Source organism: Ixodes scapularis, unplaced genomic scaffold, assembly GCF_016920785.2.
Source record: "Ixodes scapularis isolate PalLabHiFi unplaced genomic scaffold, ASM1692078v2 PGA_scaffold2__306_contigs__length_199485367, whole genome shotgun sequence".
NCBI lineage: Eukaryota > Metazoa > Arthropoda > Arachnida > Ixodida > Ixodidae > Ixodes > Ixodes scapularis.
In genome coordinates this window covers 16,705,629-16,722,125 of record NW_024609857.1, presented here as the reverse complement: position 1 = coordinate 16,722,125, position 16,497 = coordinate 16,705,629, and the positions used below count along the sequence as shown (strand labels likewise).

The 16,497-nt window shown below is 46.9% G+C and overlaps 1 protein-coding gene across 25 annotated transcripts in view; it reads right to left on the bottom strand.

The window, feature by feature from the left end:
* LOC8041424 (ensconsin) overlaps positions 1-16,497 on the bottom strand; it is an 84,803-nt gene that overhangs the window by 21,812 nt on the left and 46,494 nt on the right. For 2 of the 25 annotated variants that reach the window (XM_029987647.4, XM_042291713.1), the window contains exons 3-8: positions 14,894-15,043; positions 12,862-12,933; positions 11,089-11,369; positions 9,539-9,797; positions 6,517-6,624; positions 1,043-1,534 (exon numbers count right to left, since the gene is read on the bottom strand). In XM_029987647.4, the coding sequence (XP_029843507.3) occupies positions 1,043-1,534; positions 6,517-6,624; positions 9,539-9,797; positions 11,089-11,369; positions 12,862-12,933; positions 14,894-15,043 (1,362 nt within the window). The remainder of the gene's footprint in view (positions 1-1,042; positions 1,535-6,516; positions 6,625-9,538; positions 9,798-11,088; positions 11,370-12,861; positions 12,934-14,893; positions 15,044-16,497) is intronic. The other 23 variants (XM_042291727.1, XM_042291729.1, XM_042291715.1 and 20 more) reach the window with 18 other exon arrangements.

The following is a 16,497-nucleotide window of genomic DNA, read 5'->3' as shown; positions in this document are numbered from 1 at the left end:
AACCTTCCTCGATATAAATCAATATAAGAAAGAAAAGAAGAAAAAGTGAAAAGTCTCGGTTTTAATCCCGTTCTTCTTCATAGCCTATCCTTCTTTCTTCATAGCCTATCAGGCCAGCAGTACGAGGGACAACACATCCGAGCGCGGCAAGTACTGTAGCAAATCTCTGAAGCACAATGGGCCCAAGCGCTCGAAGAGGGGCTGCTTTACATATGCAGGTATCCTAGCCATTTTGGCAGAAGCAACAGGCTACCCACATGCTGATGCTTCCCCCCATTCAAGCACATTCAAAGCACAACATTTCTTGACAGTACGAGTTGCTCACTGGACAGCACCATATGGCTCGAATGGGCAAGAAGGTAGGCTGGAACATAGATCTACGATGCTAATCGTTACATTCCCCGCCACCCTTCCCCGAGTGTGGCACAGGGCACCGGACAAACCTTAACGTCAAGTTTCCAGCAGTTCTCAAAGCAACAGAAGTTTGCCGTTTTGGATAGCTGCACCTTATTACACGGGTCAGTACCTGCAGAGCTCTAAACCTAGCGAGCACCAGCTCGCAACAACCGATACTGTCAAAAAGTGTTTACCCAGAGTCAAGCGAGATGAGTTTTTCAGAGTGTCAAATTACATCTATATTTTAGACTCGCACGATAGCTGTTCACTTCATGCTTACTACAGTACAGAATTCTCCCTCACTTGGGCAGGCTGATAGATCACCGAGTCAATTTTGCTCCGCGAGAACTGTATGGTTTTTGCAAGAATGCCCAATTTGCGCCAACCTGTCTTGCTCGCTCCACGTTCTACAACACGAGGAGGCCAATCTGTGTGGCATGTGGACGATCGGACGGCGGAAAGTCTGTCAACCGCCGAAATGCAGCTACTTGTCTCTGTGCAGTGGTCTAGACGAGAAATTTGGCCAGTACAGGAGGGAAAAAGGAACAAACGAAACGATAGAGACAGCGAGTCGAAACACTCTGAAAAACCCATCTGGCGATTCCTCCTCCCCCTGCAGTGCCAGGCTGGGCCCCGTGCAACCTACCTGGCGCTCCCGTCCGGGTGACCCTGAGCAGCGAGGCCCGGGTGGGGCGTGGCAGCACGGCCAACTGGCTCATGCTGCGCGCCTGCCTCAGTCGCCCCTGCCCCGCCCCCGCGGAAGACGCCGCCGCCGCCCTGGCCCCGCTGCCGAGCAGCACCATGCTTTTCGACATGTCCACCCCGCCGCCGTGCACCCGCCTGGAAGGAGGGCCTGCGAGCTCCAGCATGCTCTTGTTCATACTTGGCGAAGCGTGGGGTGCCGGCGGAAGCAGCCTCCTCCGGGGCTGCGCGAGGAGGTCCAGGCGCGACATGCTCACGGCGCGCTGGGCCACACCTGCCGGGGGGGGCGCCGGGCCGCCCGCCGTCGGGGAGCGGGAGCGCGAGGTGGCCGACGTCCCCCGGTTCCACGGAATGACCGGCATCAGGTCCGTCTTGCGCCGGCCCCGGCCGTGCTGACTCGGCAGCGCCGTCATGCTGCGCGTCATCGGGTCGTCTCCTGCGAAGGCGACGTAGTCGTTACCTTTGACGCGGAAGACGAGGGGGAAAGACGAAACACGAGGACGCGGACAAAAGCTGCAACTTGAGAGTCGACTATCTGCTAGTCTGTGCTGATGTTAGACGTACTGAATTCAGGATCGGCTAGTGTCTGCTGACACGAGACATACCGTGTTCGAGCTTATTAGTGTCAAGCGCTTTTAGAGTTTCGACAGTGGTTTGACATGTTTCGACAGTGGTTTGACACATGACAGAAAGAAGCGTGACAAATATGGCACTTGCTCGCATGTTTTTTTTGCATAATAAACAATTCTCGATTTTATTTTCTGATTAGTGGCGCTGCGGACAAAGTTACATTGCTCTCGTTTATACAGTAGGCTCGCAATAATTCAAACTTTGATGTTTCATACTTCTGGTTAATTCAAAGAAATTTCCAAATTTTGTTTGTGCAGCTACGTTTTCAATGTACTTATAAGCCGCTTAATTCGAACGCCGTTTTTGTGCAATTCATACTTTTTGTTCTCACGGCCCCAATGAACATGCTTCTTACCGAGCACCGGTGCACTGCGGAAAAACATACCCGCAGAGCTCGCTTCCGCGGGTGTTGCTTCTCCACGGTGCAGCGGCGCTCGGTAAGAAGCATGCTCAAAAAGCCTAACAGTTCACAATAGAAAACTTTTTTGCTGGATGAACAAACTTAATTTTGTCTTGAAGTGTCTATTAGGTAGTCTATTGTGAACTAAACAGTTCACAATAGACTACGTTTTGGGGGGATGAATAACTTATGTGTTGCCACCCAAGAAAATATCATAATTTTAACTTGTATCATATTTAGGTGAATTTCCTACTAGAGTTTGAATTAATGAGAGCCAAGAAAATTTGAAAGAATTTTTTGAAGTTATTTTAGCATAGGAATAACATGAAAGTTACAACACCTGTCATAAAGAGTTTGTTATGAAAGCAGTGTAATTATGAAAGAAATTGCATATTTAAGTGGCATAATAACAAACTTGCTCCAGTAAGTAACTTGAATTAACAAAACCAACCCTCCACAAAAGTAGTGCAGTTAGTAAGACCCCGGGCCCTAGATGTATCAATCTGGAAACTTGCTGGAAACTAGCCGAAATGCCCTCATAATATTCTGGGAGTTTTGTAACAGGCCCTGTTACAAGTACCAGGAAACCTTTCAGAAATTTGAAGATTAACAATACCCACCAAGCCTGATACAGTCTAGGAAAAGCCTCATACAGTCTAGGAATGATCAGTAATATGTTCATAGTGTATCCCTTACAGGGTGAAACAGTATTTCATTGACGTTAGAGTAACCAGTTTAGCTTGTTTTCTGAGATCACCATTTGTGCCGGTGATAAAGTCTCTTGCCAGCACAAAAATATTCTATCAACTTCGAGTTTTAGTTTATGTAAGGTTTCAGCAAAAAAAAAAAAAAAAAAAAGAAAGCCGTTTACAACTTCCTGTAACGCCGAATTAGAGCGCAGCTCTTGAGGAGGAGGAGGGAAGGGTACTGGGGGGGGTCAAGTGACCTCGGGGAGCGGGGGGGGGTCACGTGACATTGGGGGGTCACGTGACCTAGGAGTCACGGGTCACGTGACGATCATGATGCGGATACCGATGACGACATCAGTGACGTCACTAATGACGTCATCAGTGATGATGATGACGACGCGGATGCCGGTGACGTCATCAGTGACGTCACTGATGACGTCATCAGTGATGATGACGATGACGATGCAGATGCCGGCGATGTCATCAGTGACGTCACTGATGACGTCATCACTGATGATGCCGATGACGATCCGGATGCCGCTGACGTCATCAGTGGCGATGACGTCAACGGGGGGTCACGTGACCTCGGGGTGGTATCCCTAGGTCACGTGACTCCGGGGGGGGGGGGGGGGTCACGTGACCTGGGTAACCCTAGTAACCCTTGTGAGGGCAACTCTCGTGACCCTCGTGAGGGTAACTCTCGTTATTCTCGTAAGGGTAACTCTCATAACCCTCGTGACCCTCGTGAGGGTAACCCTCGTGACCCTCGTGAGGGTAACTCTCGTAACCCTCGTGAGGGTAACCCTCGTGGCCCTCGTGAGGGTAACTCTCGTGACCCTCGTGAGGGTAACTCTCATAACCCTCGTGACCCTCGTGAGGGTAACTCTCATAACCCTCGTAACCCTCGTGAGGGCTATGAGGGTTAGTAACCCTCGTAGCCCTCGTGAGGGTAACCCTCGTGAGATTAACCCTCGTAACCCTTACGAGGGTTACTCGCGGTTACGCCGACGGCGACGCCGCTCAAGCCGGGAACGGGCGTTTAAGAGCTGCGCTCTAATAAAAAGGTAGCTGAAACTGTAGTCACTGCTTCGTCCCGTGGTGGTCATACAATATTTATCCCAAACTAAGCACTCCAAGTTGCTTACATTTTTCCTAGTTTAAGTGCTCCACAAAGGGACAGTCAAGTTTCCAGACCAGTGATACAAGTTGGCTGTGGTTGTTGCGATCAACAATTCACTGCTCTCCTTCAGCATAAGAGAGACAGGTTAAAAAGAAACCACAACTGTTAGTAAAGCAGGTTAGGACACAAGACATGAGCAGTACTATCCTACTATCAAGAGCAGTTTGCTGTTAGAGCAGCCAAGGATGAAGTGTCAGTAAGATTGCAGAGTAAGCACACATATATTGTGTGAACTGCCAGTGACATTTGCAGCCTCCAAACTCATTTGTGATGGAAGTTCCCAGTGTACATTTCGTCCCAATTGCATGTCTAATAGCCAGAAAGAATCGCATGTTTCTCCATCCCTTTAAGTCTGCAAACTCGACTTGCAACTGACCCATATGATGACCACTTCCCATTTATTTCGAGCATCAGTATATGCACAGCATTGAACTATGGTACACCTATCATTCCTACCAGATATACATCACACCATTTTATGCTTAACAATTACAACTGCAGACAGACAAATGAGTCCAGAAACAGGTCAGTAAGCGACATCTTCGACAGTAACTACGTACAACGTTGTGCGGTGCAACACTCGAAGCAGAAGTAGCCTTGGACGACAAAGCAGACTGCGCGATGCAAAGACGTCTTCCAAGGACATTGCGCGGGACAAGGCACTTTTCAAGAGGCTGAAGACTCACACATCCGGCAGCAGAGACAAACGAACGGGCCACAAGGGCACCCCAGAACGCAACTTGACTGCCCGGGCGACCAATCATTTCATTTCCAAGATGCAACCCCACGTTTGGGAAACGCCAAACAGGGCAACTTTGGGAAGCAGAGGTCTGCATGGGCCAACCGCACACTGTTTGGTCTGTCGAGACCACAGGCGTTAAAAATACCGAAGGCAAAAAGCCTTCAACCTAATATGAACTACCATAGACATTAGCTTTCCTAAGACCCATCTAAGCATTATAAAGCACAACTAAAACTAAAACGCCATTTTTAAGGCTCATTATTGCTGACCTTCACAATGAAGTTATACAAAACGGCCACTAAATTATTTAACTTAAATCCAGCCCTTGCCAAAACATACTAAGAGGAGCGAGAGAAAAGATGTGTGAATAGTGAAATGTCAAATTTTTAGCGCTTATTTCAGAGGTTTAAAAAATGTTGATGTAAATTGAAGCAAAAGGAATGTCCATTTTGATATGTAGCGAAGTCACATGAAACTGAATCGGGGGACACTGGACTAAATGGCATGAATGATGTATCGCCGCTATGGGGTGTTCATTGCTTGAACTTCACGAAATAACGTGCAACATGTGACCAGCAGCCCTTCTGTGAATGCAAAGGCCTATTTCTAGCGATTTGTGAGCCAATATGGGTCGTAAATAAAAATATGCTAATCAGCATAATTTGCATCATTCAAAGCTAGAGAAGGCCCTGGCTTATTGCCACTGTAGAACACTTATCTATGAATTGCATGGAAAAGTGGCTCTCAAATTCGCACAGACTGAGGGTCAAATTCCATTTGAAATTGAAGCCCCTAGTGAAGACTGACGAGTTTTTTATGATTCAATAAATTAGATATTTTTAGATTAATAATTAAAAATAAAGGAATAAAATTTGGCCAAGAAAATAGATGCTAAAAAACACACAGTGAAATAAAAAAAATATCCTTAATCTCATTGACCTACCTGCTACCTGTCTTTGAATTAGTAGAGCAAAATTTCACAAATTATTTGGGAGTCTATGGTGACAACCTCTGTGAAAGCGTGTAGCTCCCAAGGAGTGACTGGAATCAAATTTATGATCCACTGCACTATAAATGCTGATGGAAGACTTAAAAATGGTCAATGAAACACCCAACCTACCCTTACAGCAAAAGAAGGAGCGAGGCTTCTCAACTTACACAGAAGGCATTCTGAATCCGAAAAATAAATTTTAAGACAGCCAGCCAACACTCCAAAGAGACTTTTCCTTTTCCCGTGCCACAGAAGAAACAAGTTTGCCAAGTGTTGACGAGTGATTTCAGACCCTTCAAAGGTATATGGATCCAAGAAACTTTTTTCCACCCTCTACGACACTTTCACCTCTTTTCTAGCTTTGGAATTCAAAGTCCCACTTCGTTCCTGTCCGTTACAGTACGAGACTGCGATTCGTGAGTGGTGCTCGGACCCGACAGGTACATCACTACTCAGCTAAAGTTCCACAAAAACAAACTGTTTGTAGTCGATGAGACCTCTAACTAGTCCATAGAAAAGAAACAGAGCCCGCACAGCAAGACCCCACGAACCACCCCCCTCCCCCAAAACCACCTACAGCCTACGAGTGCCCCATGCAGACCTCCACCATCGAAGGAGAATGTTATTCGGAGTTTTGTCCTCCGCAGTCCCAGCCAGGGGCCCAGAGCCGGGCCACGACCCCAGCGAGCGAGCGAGCCAGCTTCGAAGGAAGCAAGACCGGGCGGAGTTTGCAAGCAGAGCACACCCCCTGTAGAGGGACCACACAGCGGCCCTCGCGCTACTTACCGACTGTGACCCCCGACCCCACAAGCCATCCCCCCACGTTTGGGGAAATGAACGCCACCTCGGGCGAGTGCGCCACCCCCAGACACGGGGGGTCGGTTTGAGCCGCGTCTGGAAAAAAGGCACCCGCCCCTCAGAGCTCCAAGGCCACGCTTGGCTCCCCTTGTATACACCCAACTCAACCCCCCGACATCCCGTCACTGCGCCGCTGTGGGCACTGCGGAGACGCTTCGTCTCGCGCGAACCTGGTTTCTGCAAACGTGCAGTGCCACGCCTGGTATGGGCAAGTGTGAGATTGTTTGGAAACGGCGTATTGGCGTATAGCGCTGCAGCTTTGTTTTCGTCCGGCAAGACTGTATTCGTTTATAGCCACGACTTGCAAATCATACGAGGATGCCAGCCTAATCAAATACAGTGGCTCGTTAGGGCTGCTACGACACAAAAGATGTGAAAGGAAGAACTCAAACATGTTCTTAGTGCAAGTCCTTTCTATTCCACTATGAATGTTACGCATTAGAGGAACCTCAACACTCCACAAACAGGCCGCCATCCTTATTGCTTGCAGCCTTGGATTGTCTCAAAACTTTTATCGGAGGGTACTAAAAAATCAGCAAGGCCTACTAATGTTTACATTTTAGGGCCCAAAAGCCAAAGGCTCGATCCCCTCAAGTCACAATTATGTTAACATTGGCTGTTTACTGTACAGCCCTAAAATAGTTTCCTTTGCAGCATTCAGACTTAAGTTCTAAATAAGACCTTGACACATCCTAATACACTGCTTCACATGCTTGTTAGTAAAGCCCTCGCATGATTATAACATTTAAAACATAAAACACAGCTGCCAAGACTACAAAGAATTCCAGGTAGTACAACTGAGTTTCTCAGACAATTTGAGGAACTGGGATTCTGGCATTAAAGCAATGAAGCCTGTAAAGCTGAGAAGCCAGAAGCCATCGGAAAAACCATAGAGCCAGGTTTTGCAGATGCAGAGAGCAAAACTAGGCTTCCAGCATTGTACCGCAAACTAAGTCCCCCCCCCCCCCCCCCCCCCCCCCAATCTTCTTTTTAAAAACAAAAATTCCAGGTTTCAACCAGGATTAATTTAAATTTAGCATTTGCAAACCAGTATGTAAGAAAAGAGCTGATGCAAAGGTCACAAACAAGGTACTTTCCTGTTTCCAGCAACATAGAAGTTAAAATTACAGTTAGCACAACAAAAGCAAAACAAGCAAAATTATGCGTTACTGAAATACCTTACTCTAATATCTTCACTGTCAACTGGAAAAAACAAATGGTCTGCAATGTATGTTTAATTTAGAAACAAACAAGAAATAGAAGATAATTTTTCAAATCAAACAGGTAGAAATGCCCAGCACAAACCCGAAGCGAAAAATATAGCAATAGCAGCAACCAAGCTTAAGTCTTTGGTTAATATTTCACCACACATCTAAAGGACACGCTGAATCTCCAGAGATCATGTTTCTCAAATCGAAAATTACCAGCAACAATGCCTCACATACGCATCCACACATTTCGGGAACAGAATCCCCAGTCTGCAACAAGCACCCAAAAAATAGCTGGTAGCCGAATTTCTGTGCAAACAACGTCGAGGAGCGGTCTTGGCACATAATGCCTTCACTCCCAACACCCAGCAAGAGCGAGTCCAATCTAAATGTAGTGGTGACCTTTGTTAGGCACCGGAGTTGAGTATGAGAAGATACGTCGGCCTCCGCGGTGTCCGAAGTTCTCTGCCCCCTCCCTCTTTCTGTCGATATAAAATGCTTCATTCCCCTACGAGGTGAAAATGGCAGCTAGGTCCTTCAATTGTGCCGCCTCCGGTGCGTGTTCCCCGACTTGGATGACGCTTTGATGCTCTTCGGCCTCAAACGTGCATGCGCGCCCAAAGCCCGTCGGAAGGCAACGAGCGTGGGCTGTAGGCCGAGCATTTGAGAGAGATGGCGTTCTCGTCCTGCGAGTGACGTTCGTACAATCTATACAGGCTACAACACCTGCCTAAGGTAACACCAACAGTCCATTCCCAGGAGACTCGATGCAGGTAGAGACGCTCAATGAGCAGAGTGTTGGCACTCCGTTCCCCGACTGTCTCGCAAGCGCCGCCATTTTGGTGCTCGGCGCAGATGCGGGTGAAACCGGCGAACGCTACGATTCTGAAGTGCGACATCCCGAGCTTCAGACACGGCGTCGGGAAACTAGGGCGATGTCGTCTTGCTCCATTGCGAACCGTTTTATCATTTCTGGAGGATGAAAAGCAGCTTATACCGCGGTATCGAATGAAGCCTCGGAAAGCTGAAAAGAATGATTTTAACCGTCTAGACAGTCGAAGTGTCGTTACTCCGGAAGCACAGCTTAAGACTGGCTTACACGCTCATGTTTGCTTACGACTGAGTTTTCGCAATCTCTTACGACGAAGAGAATGTGCCGGCATGCTGGCGCCACCTACGAGGGGGTCTCGGAACTGCATTTCACTAGAGCTAAGGTTTTGCAGTATTTGCGAGATCCAATGTACACGTTACCTATGAGAAATGGCTGTTCACAACATTGTCAAAAGCTTTTGGAGGCAATAAAGAAAGAATGGTGCGCGAGAAAGTGTAAGAAATAGTGTACGGAAATCCTGAGTGTTCCACGGTTACCCGATGGGTGGTGCCGCTGCTTCTCTCGTCGTAAGAGGTCACAAGGAGCTCGGTCGTAAGCGGTGGCAAGTGTACACACTGGTTTTCCTTTAGTGGCTCCAGGGAAAGGTATAGAGAATGGAGGTAAGAAGCCTCTGGAGGCGACATGGCGCCAACAGAGCTGAAGCCAGAAGTGTGGAAGGCGACTAAAACAGTTGTTGAGTCAGCTCATCTTTTCGTCCAATGGTCTCTTGGTTTTGGCCATCGTTGGGAGAGTGTTCCTCCACACTTCTGGCTTCGCCTCTGGTGGCACCATGTCTCCTCCAGAGGCTTGCTACCTCCACGGTATCGAGTCTGGTGGCAAACAAAGCCGAGAGGTAGCGAGGTGGGCTCACCTGCAGCCTGGCAGAGGTTGTAAGCCGAGGCGGCCCGCTTGCGGCTGCTCTCAAAGTCAGTCTCGTCCGCCTTGCGCGGGGAAGGGGCCGACATGAGTACGGGCGCCCCCGCCGACCCCATGGTGGCTAGGTCCAGGTCGAAAGTTCTCGGGGTGGAGCTCCCGAAGGCAAAGCTCATGCTCATGCGGTTGGCATTCCGCCGGGCCTCCAGCTTGCACTCCCGCTCCATGTTACGCTTCAGCAGGGCCTCCTTGCGTTCCTGGACGGGTTGAAGGGGCAGGGCGGCGGTCACCGCGGGGAGCCTGTTCCGCTCACCGACGGTTCTCGACCGTGCCTTCGAAATTTGGACGTAAATTCGACGACCTAATGATTTTACGGCGTAAACGTTACAAAAGTCACTTAAAAGGCGCCGTGTACACTGCGCAATGCTGTTGGCGTGAACGCAACGTTGGCACTTTTCTTGCAGATTATTTCAGAAAAGTATCAATGGGCTTCATATTTTGCCGCTCAGGTTAGATCTACACTTTCCTCCATACTAGTAGTTTTGGTGACAGCCTCTCCAATTTCGAACAAAAACATAAAAGAACCAGCTATTGCTTGTTCACGCTAGCAATGTTGTGCAGTAAACATTGTAAATATAAACACTGAGCAGAAAGAAAAAACAATCTCTAACCTTTCTTCTTCTTCTGAGCCCTCTGGCCTAACTAACTACGTCCAACTTATAGCAGCTCCACCTGCCCCTAGCTCTTACAAAAACAAAGACTTTGAATGCTTTTTGTGTCAAATTTTCACCTTTCAAGAAATACTCCGGTATTCTCTCTCTTGCACAGCCCTACCCGTAAAATTGTCCTCTTTACTTGGCTCGTCGTGCTCACAAAACCGCATCAACGCCTAGTTCCAAAACTCCCGTTTATGGCCGAAAGGCATACGAAGTCAACGAGCTCACTGGCATCCCGGCGGGTTGTTCTCCAAGATCCACGTGTTTCGAATACGATAATTCAAACTTCTCCTTCTATTCCCAGCTGGTCCTCGAGTGTTTTTGCACAAGTGGAGCCCCCGAGACTCCAATGTCTAAACTGTGTACCCACATCTAAAAAAAAAAAAGCAAGTTCTGGCAAACAAAGCTTTTAGGGGTAAAACTGGATTCACCTATTGTAACCGAACGTGTTGCTGGAAGATGCTCCAAGTGACCCCAGCTTTGCATGCAACGAGCGGTGTCAAAATTGGAAAATTCATAAGCTTTCCACATCAAAGGTTTGAACAAACAACAAAAGGAACGGGCAATACCTAGAAGACAAGGCCCGCGCACGACCTTGTCGTTAGCCGATCTCCGACCCACCCCAAGCAGCAGACACGCTGAAGTTCGACGAAAGAATCTGCAAGACGTGCCTGCGGCGACGCCGACGCAAGCTAGTTGGCACTGCGTGAATTCACTAGTGGCGACGTTTGGGGGGGGGGGGGGGGGGGGGGGATGGCGTGGGCCATGTCTTGCAGGTAGTATTGAGGCAGGACCCCAGAGGAGCGAGAAGGGCCAGCAGGGAGACACCCACATGCTCGGCCTCCCAGATGAGGCGCTTGCGCTCTTCCACCTGTTGCCGCCGCTCGTGGTCCCGCACGCGCAGCTCCTCAATGCGCCGGCGTCGCTCCACCTCCTGCTGCTCCCGGTAGTGCTGGGAGGCCTGCGAGTGCTGCTCCAGCTCCTGCAGCCTCCTCGCCCTCTCCTCCTCTTGCCGCTCCTTCACTAGACGCAGCCGCTCCTCCCGCGACACCTGCTGCTGTTGCTGACAGGCGGCATCCCCAGCTTCGCAGTCGTGGTTGCCCAGAGTCCGATCTGGAACGCCACAGTCGCGCTCGCTCACTCTTTGCATTCACTCCCTTGCAATCTGCTGCTCACACTTTTGGCTGCTTTTCAAGGGCCTCACACATGTGCGCACTTGCGAGGCACTCGTGCATATGTATGTGGCACTTTACGCATGTTGTATACGGCACTTGGAGATGCCGAGCACTGTCTCCCGGCGGAAGTGCCGGACATTCACAATTTTTTATCTATGGAAGTGAAAGGAGACGGGCCTTATTACTAGGTGCTGTATATTTACTCAACAAAATGATGCTGCAGGGCCTCCCCAATTCAGTCTAATCATCTCTTTCCTCCTCTCTACACAAGCACGTGAAACGGGACAGTACTAGTCATTATGGCATTTTAAAGCCTTTATATAACCCTTGCTGGTTCATTAGCTGTTCCAATGGCCCTTAGTAGTGCAGAGGTTCCCATTTCTAGTACTAAAGCCTTCCACGGACTGAAGATTTGCAAAGCCCCGAAGGTGCTATATGCCTTGGATGTTGTGCACTAGTATGTTTGCTCTGCCTCTCTTTATATGAACTGCAGCAAAGGCTAGAAGTGTGAGTGCCCTGCCCTGCCCTGAAATGCGCCTTGGCCACATGAACGTTCAAAGAGAGAAAGTACCGTCCAAAGCTACCCGCTCATGCTTGTAACCTTTGCAGTGGTCCGCATCCAGGAAGGACAAACTAATATGTCATTTAAGTTCTTTACATCTTTACACTTTGCAACTAGCAGTATAAAACACATAAATTAATCATAAGCGTAATGTTTCCTTATGACTGATCTGTCTTTATCTCCCGATGTCAGGACCATGCAACGATATGCAGTCCATTAGATTTTGAAGTTCTTGAATTCACTTTTATAGTTTACTGCAGAATAATGTACATGAAAGGGAGCATATGTTTTGACAGCAGGGCCAGGCTGCAATGCACTGTTTCTGTTCAGGCCCTTTTCTTGATGCTGCAGATACTCTCAAGTTGCACATGAGGTTATATGTAAAAGACACCCAGCCTGAACTCATGAAATGAAATGTCACATACCCTTTCAATAGATTATCATGTCAGTTCTGTTTTTATATGCAATGCAAAAGCTTTAATTACACTTAACAGGAGCATATAATAGGTATATTCCTGCCTAATTTTACCCTTTTCTATGCATGCCAGTAAGGTTTTCCATTTGTGCTACATTTTGTACCCCCTCTGCACCCTTTTTAATTCACATTGTGCCTTTGCTATGTGCTTCGATTAAATTTAAACAGAACTGTGCACATACCAATCAGTTTGCCTACAGAGAAAGATATTTCTATGCAAATCAATATAGATGTATATTATCTCACACTACATGTATGATGGGAAATTGGTGGCTACTCCAGAAGAAGCTCTCCAAAGGCAATTAGTCAGGAGCTACTCAGTCACCTTTTCAGAATTTCACAAAATACCAAGGAACTACAAGCACACAGAGAACTAAAGTAGCACAATCCTACCTGGAGATAGCCTACGCTCAGTGCCATCCTCATTTGGTGCATCTCCGCCAGCGTGAGCAAACCAGTAAGTGTCTGGTGCAGAGAAATGGAAGCAAGAAAAAAGGAAAGCGCTAAAAAAAGTCAGCAGTATGCAACAGCATAAGAGGGAACCCATGTGCCTTGTGGTACCAAACGCTTTCTCCTCGCTAAAATTTTCAACCAGTCCGGTCCAACTTCTGATCAAGCAGTCAAACTAAGCTTGACAGTGACTGGCCCCAGAAATACCCAGTATGTTCCATACAAAAAAAACAAATTACCATAAAGCACATGTGGCACCATGTAATACATGATTTTACAACAAATATAAAAAAGCAGGATGAGATAATAAGGCGAAACAAAAACAATACTGAGATCATGCCAGTTGTAGAATAAAAATGCAAAGGCAAATAAGGCATACTAAGTCAAAAGCATTATTACGTCAAACATATGATACAATCAAGCAGTGCATGCCAGTGCAGCTCGTGTCAGCAAAACAACTGCAATGCAAAAAAGTGGTGCAAAAATGTAAGCAGAAAGATGTGCTATGATGTGCACAAAAAAGCTTATAGCAATGACAAAAAAACGCAAAAAACACAGTGGGCTGTAAAAATCAAATTACCTAAATTACTTAGCTATCGAAAATGTGAAGATTCAGTCGCATATTTTAAAAGTCCAGTATTAAAAATGTAATATTGTACCTCTGCAGTGAAAAAAGCAGCCAGTATACAGGATGTTTTTTAGTTCTGGGATGTCCTAATATCAGAGCTTTAGAAACTTACCTCATGAGCCAGAAAACCAACTCTGAATAAAAACACGTCAACCGTAACAAAATTTTGATAACCACAGTGTCTACACAGAGTATTCAAAGAGGCAATCCACTACCAGACACAATGCACAGCTTCATCTAAGGGGACTATGGCAGTATGCATGCACTTTAATAGACACTGCCAGAACAATACAATCTAAAGGGTCAACAGACACTACATTGAATTACTGCAACCACTGCTGCAAGGTGCAACCACCATCCTTACAAAGACAAGGCTCATTGACCTGAAGGTAACATCACTTCCAGTGGCATGCTACAGGCACTTGAAGCGAGTCTTCCTCTGGTTTCATCTTATATTACCCCTTCTTGCGGCTTTCATGCTCATGCTCATTAGGATTGCAAGATGCCGGTTCACTTCACACAAGTGCCGTCAGGTACAAAAGTAACAAATGCTTCCGATTTCCTTAGCACCATTTTAACAATTTAGTCCCAAACAACTTGTTCCTGAGATGAAAGACTAAGAAAAAAGGGCATATACTGATAGAAACATTATACAAGATAGCAATTTGCATGATCTGAAGATAGGCATTGACTTGTGCTTTAATTTGAAGTTAGGGCATTTGCTCGATGATTTAGGAGTGCCAATGGGCAATTAGAGATACAGAATTTCTAACACAACTATGTGCAAAGGTAAGTTCCAAGGCAGAAAAGCCAGTTCATTTCTATAAAAAATGTTCTTTACACTTTACAGAGGTTGCATCCAAAGAAACAGGACACAGTGATACCCAGATCCCATGCTTATCAGAAACTAAGTGCTGAACAAGAAGACTTCACTAGAAACTGCAGCCCCTTGTCCCAAAGTCCCCTTTTAATGGAGACTGATATGCAGGTCAAAGAGGTTTTACAGCCACTGCACTGTCTCACAGGAACAGATAAGTCCCTGCTTCACAAAAAAAATATAAAAAAGTACCTCCCATCGCCTGCCCTCTAGGCCTCCCCGCCACAAAAATAAAGTTGCCAAATACAATGCCATTTCCTTGCATGCGCCTCAACATGTCTGGCAAGACTGTCTCCAGTATGATGTTGCTGCACATCCCTCTAACCATCAAGCCCTGCCGTTTAAGGACCAGCTTTAATTTCAAGGTCACCCCAAGCTCAGAAGCATTCGTCACCCCTACCCCGACCTGGGAGTGGCCACAGTGAACCTTGCAGCAGGCAAGGCAGCCGTGCCTGAACCGACGAACGTACCTAGAGGGGAGCATGGAGACTCTTTCTGCGAGCCCCTTGCACTGTCGAGCTCCTGCTCTGGACTTGCTAGTTCGTCTACCTGCTGGGCCCAGAGGCCTCGCCTCTGCCGTTCCGCCGGAGGATCCGCAGCGTACGCAAACCAGTACATGTCTGGGCAGCACCCACCACCCTGGCCATGTCACCAGCCGACACCAAACCACTCGCGCCACCAAGCAGCTTCAGAACACAACCAACATATTTTCCGGACTAGTATAGACGCTTTTCAGCAGCTGTGCATATGCGCTGCCATAACCGACCTTCACTTTTTCTTCCATCTTGCTCCGGTCAATTCACTTTAATCGCTACGGTAACAGGACAGCTTATTGCCTTTTTAAACGGTGCAGTGTCCCTATATTTACACTGACTTTTGTGCAGGCTCGTCACTGCCCGCGTCAATAACTCGGCACTTCAGTAAAAGAAGAGAAGGTAAGCAATGATGGCTCGAATCTGGCACGTGCGTAAGGCATCTATACAATTTGTTTTTTCAAGGTTGTTCAATATGATGAGAGACGACGGATTTTGTGAACGACACATCATATTAATGATAATTTATTTATAATAAAAGCTCCTTTGTGCACTAATAAAGCAGGCATTTTTAAAAACATGCTATGCAGACTATCTAAGGAAATACTCCCTTTTTCTGCAGAAATTCGCTCCTGCGAGCTGTACTCAGCGGACCATGGCCCAGACAATAAGTTAATTTGAAGTTCCGTAGTCTGATGTCCAAAATCAATGTTGTAGAGAAAAACCTGACAATGGGCACTAATGGTTTGCTAAGAACCTTTTACTTCTGCCGCATGGGAATGACAACTAAGCAGAGGCCGTTCAGGTAACTGGTGTGATTCTGGCTCATGCCATATGCAGCATGCACCGGTATGCTAACTACACCGATCTCAAAGGCCCCTGAAAAATGTCTGTATGACGTAGCCGTTACCTTTTCATTTAGCTTCTAGAAAGACTAGATTGCTTACAGAAATGTTATTTCTCTGTTTCAAGGCATAGCATGCATCTCTTATTTCTATTCACCGCCACAAACTCTGAATTTTTGGGGGAGATTCTCGGATGTGTATCGTATATCGAAAAATAGTTCTGCACACCTCCCTCTCTGAATAGTCGAGAAAAAAAAAAAGGTCTAGTAGTAAAACTCATAATAATGAAGGGATTTCATGAGTACTGCAGGTAACCCTCAGTATGTGCTTGAACCCTCAATATGAAATGCTGGTTGCACATTTTGTTTCCTATAACACAACGATCCATTTCCGTTACTCTTTATGGTGCAGAGGTTGAGTCCGGTATGCAACTTTTCTTGCACTTAGGAAGAGATGGAAAGATACAAAGTGGTCCAGAAGCTGCTTGGTGGCTCTAATTTGGCATGCAATATGATAAAAAACACAGCAATTTATATGTTTTGTTACCAAGACGAAAGGGCACGAAAACAGGTCACGAAGTTGGCAAAGACGTGAGCCCTAAGTAACAATACAATGAGACACAACTTGTTGGGACTTCTGGTGGACAGAGAACTGTTTGTTGCACTTGACGCATTAACAAACAGAAAACATGGAAAT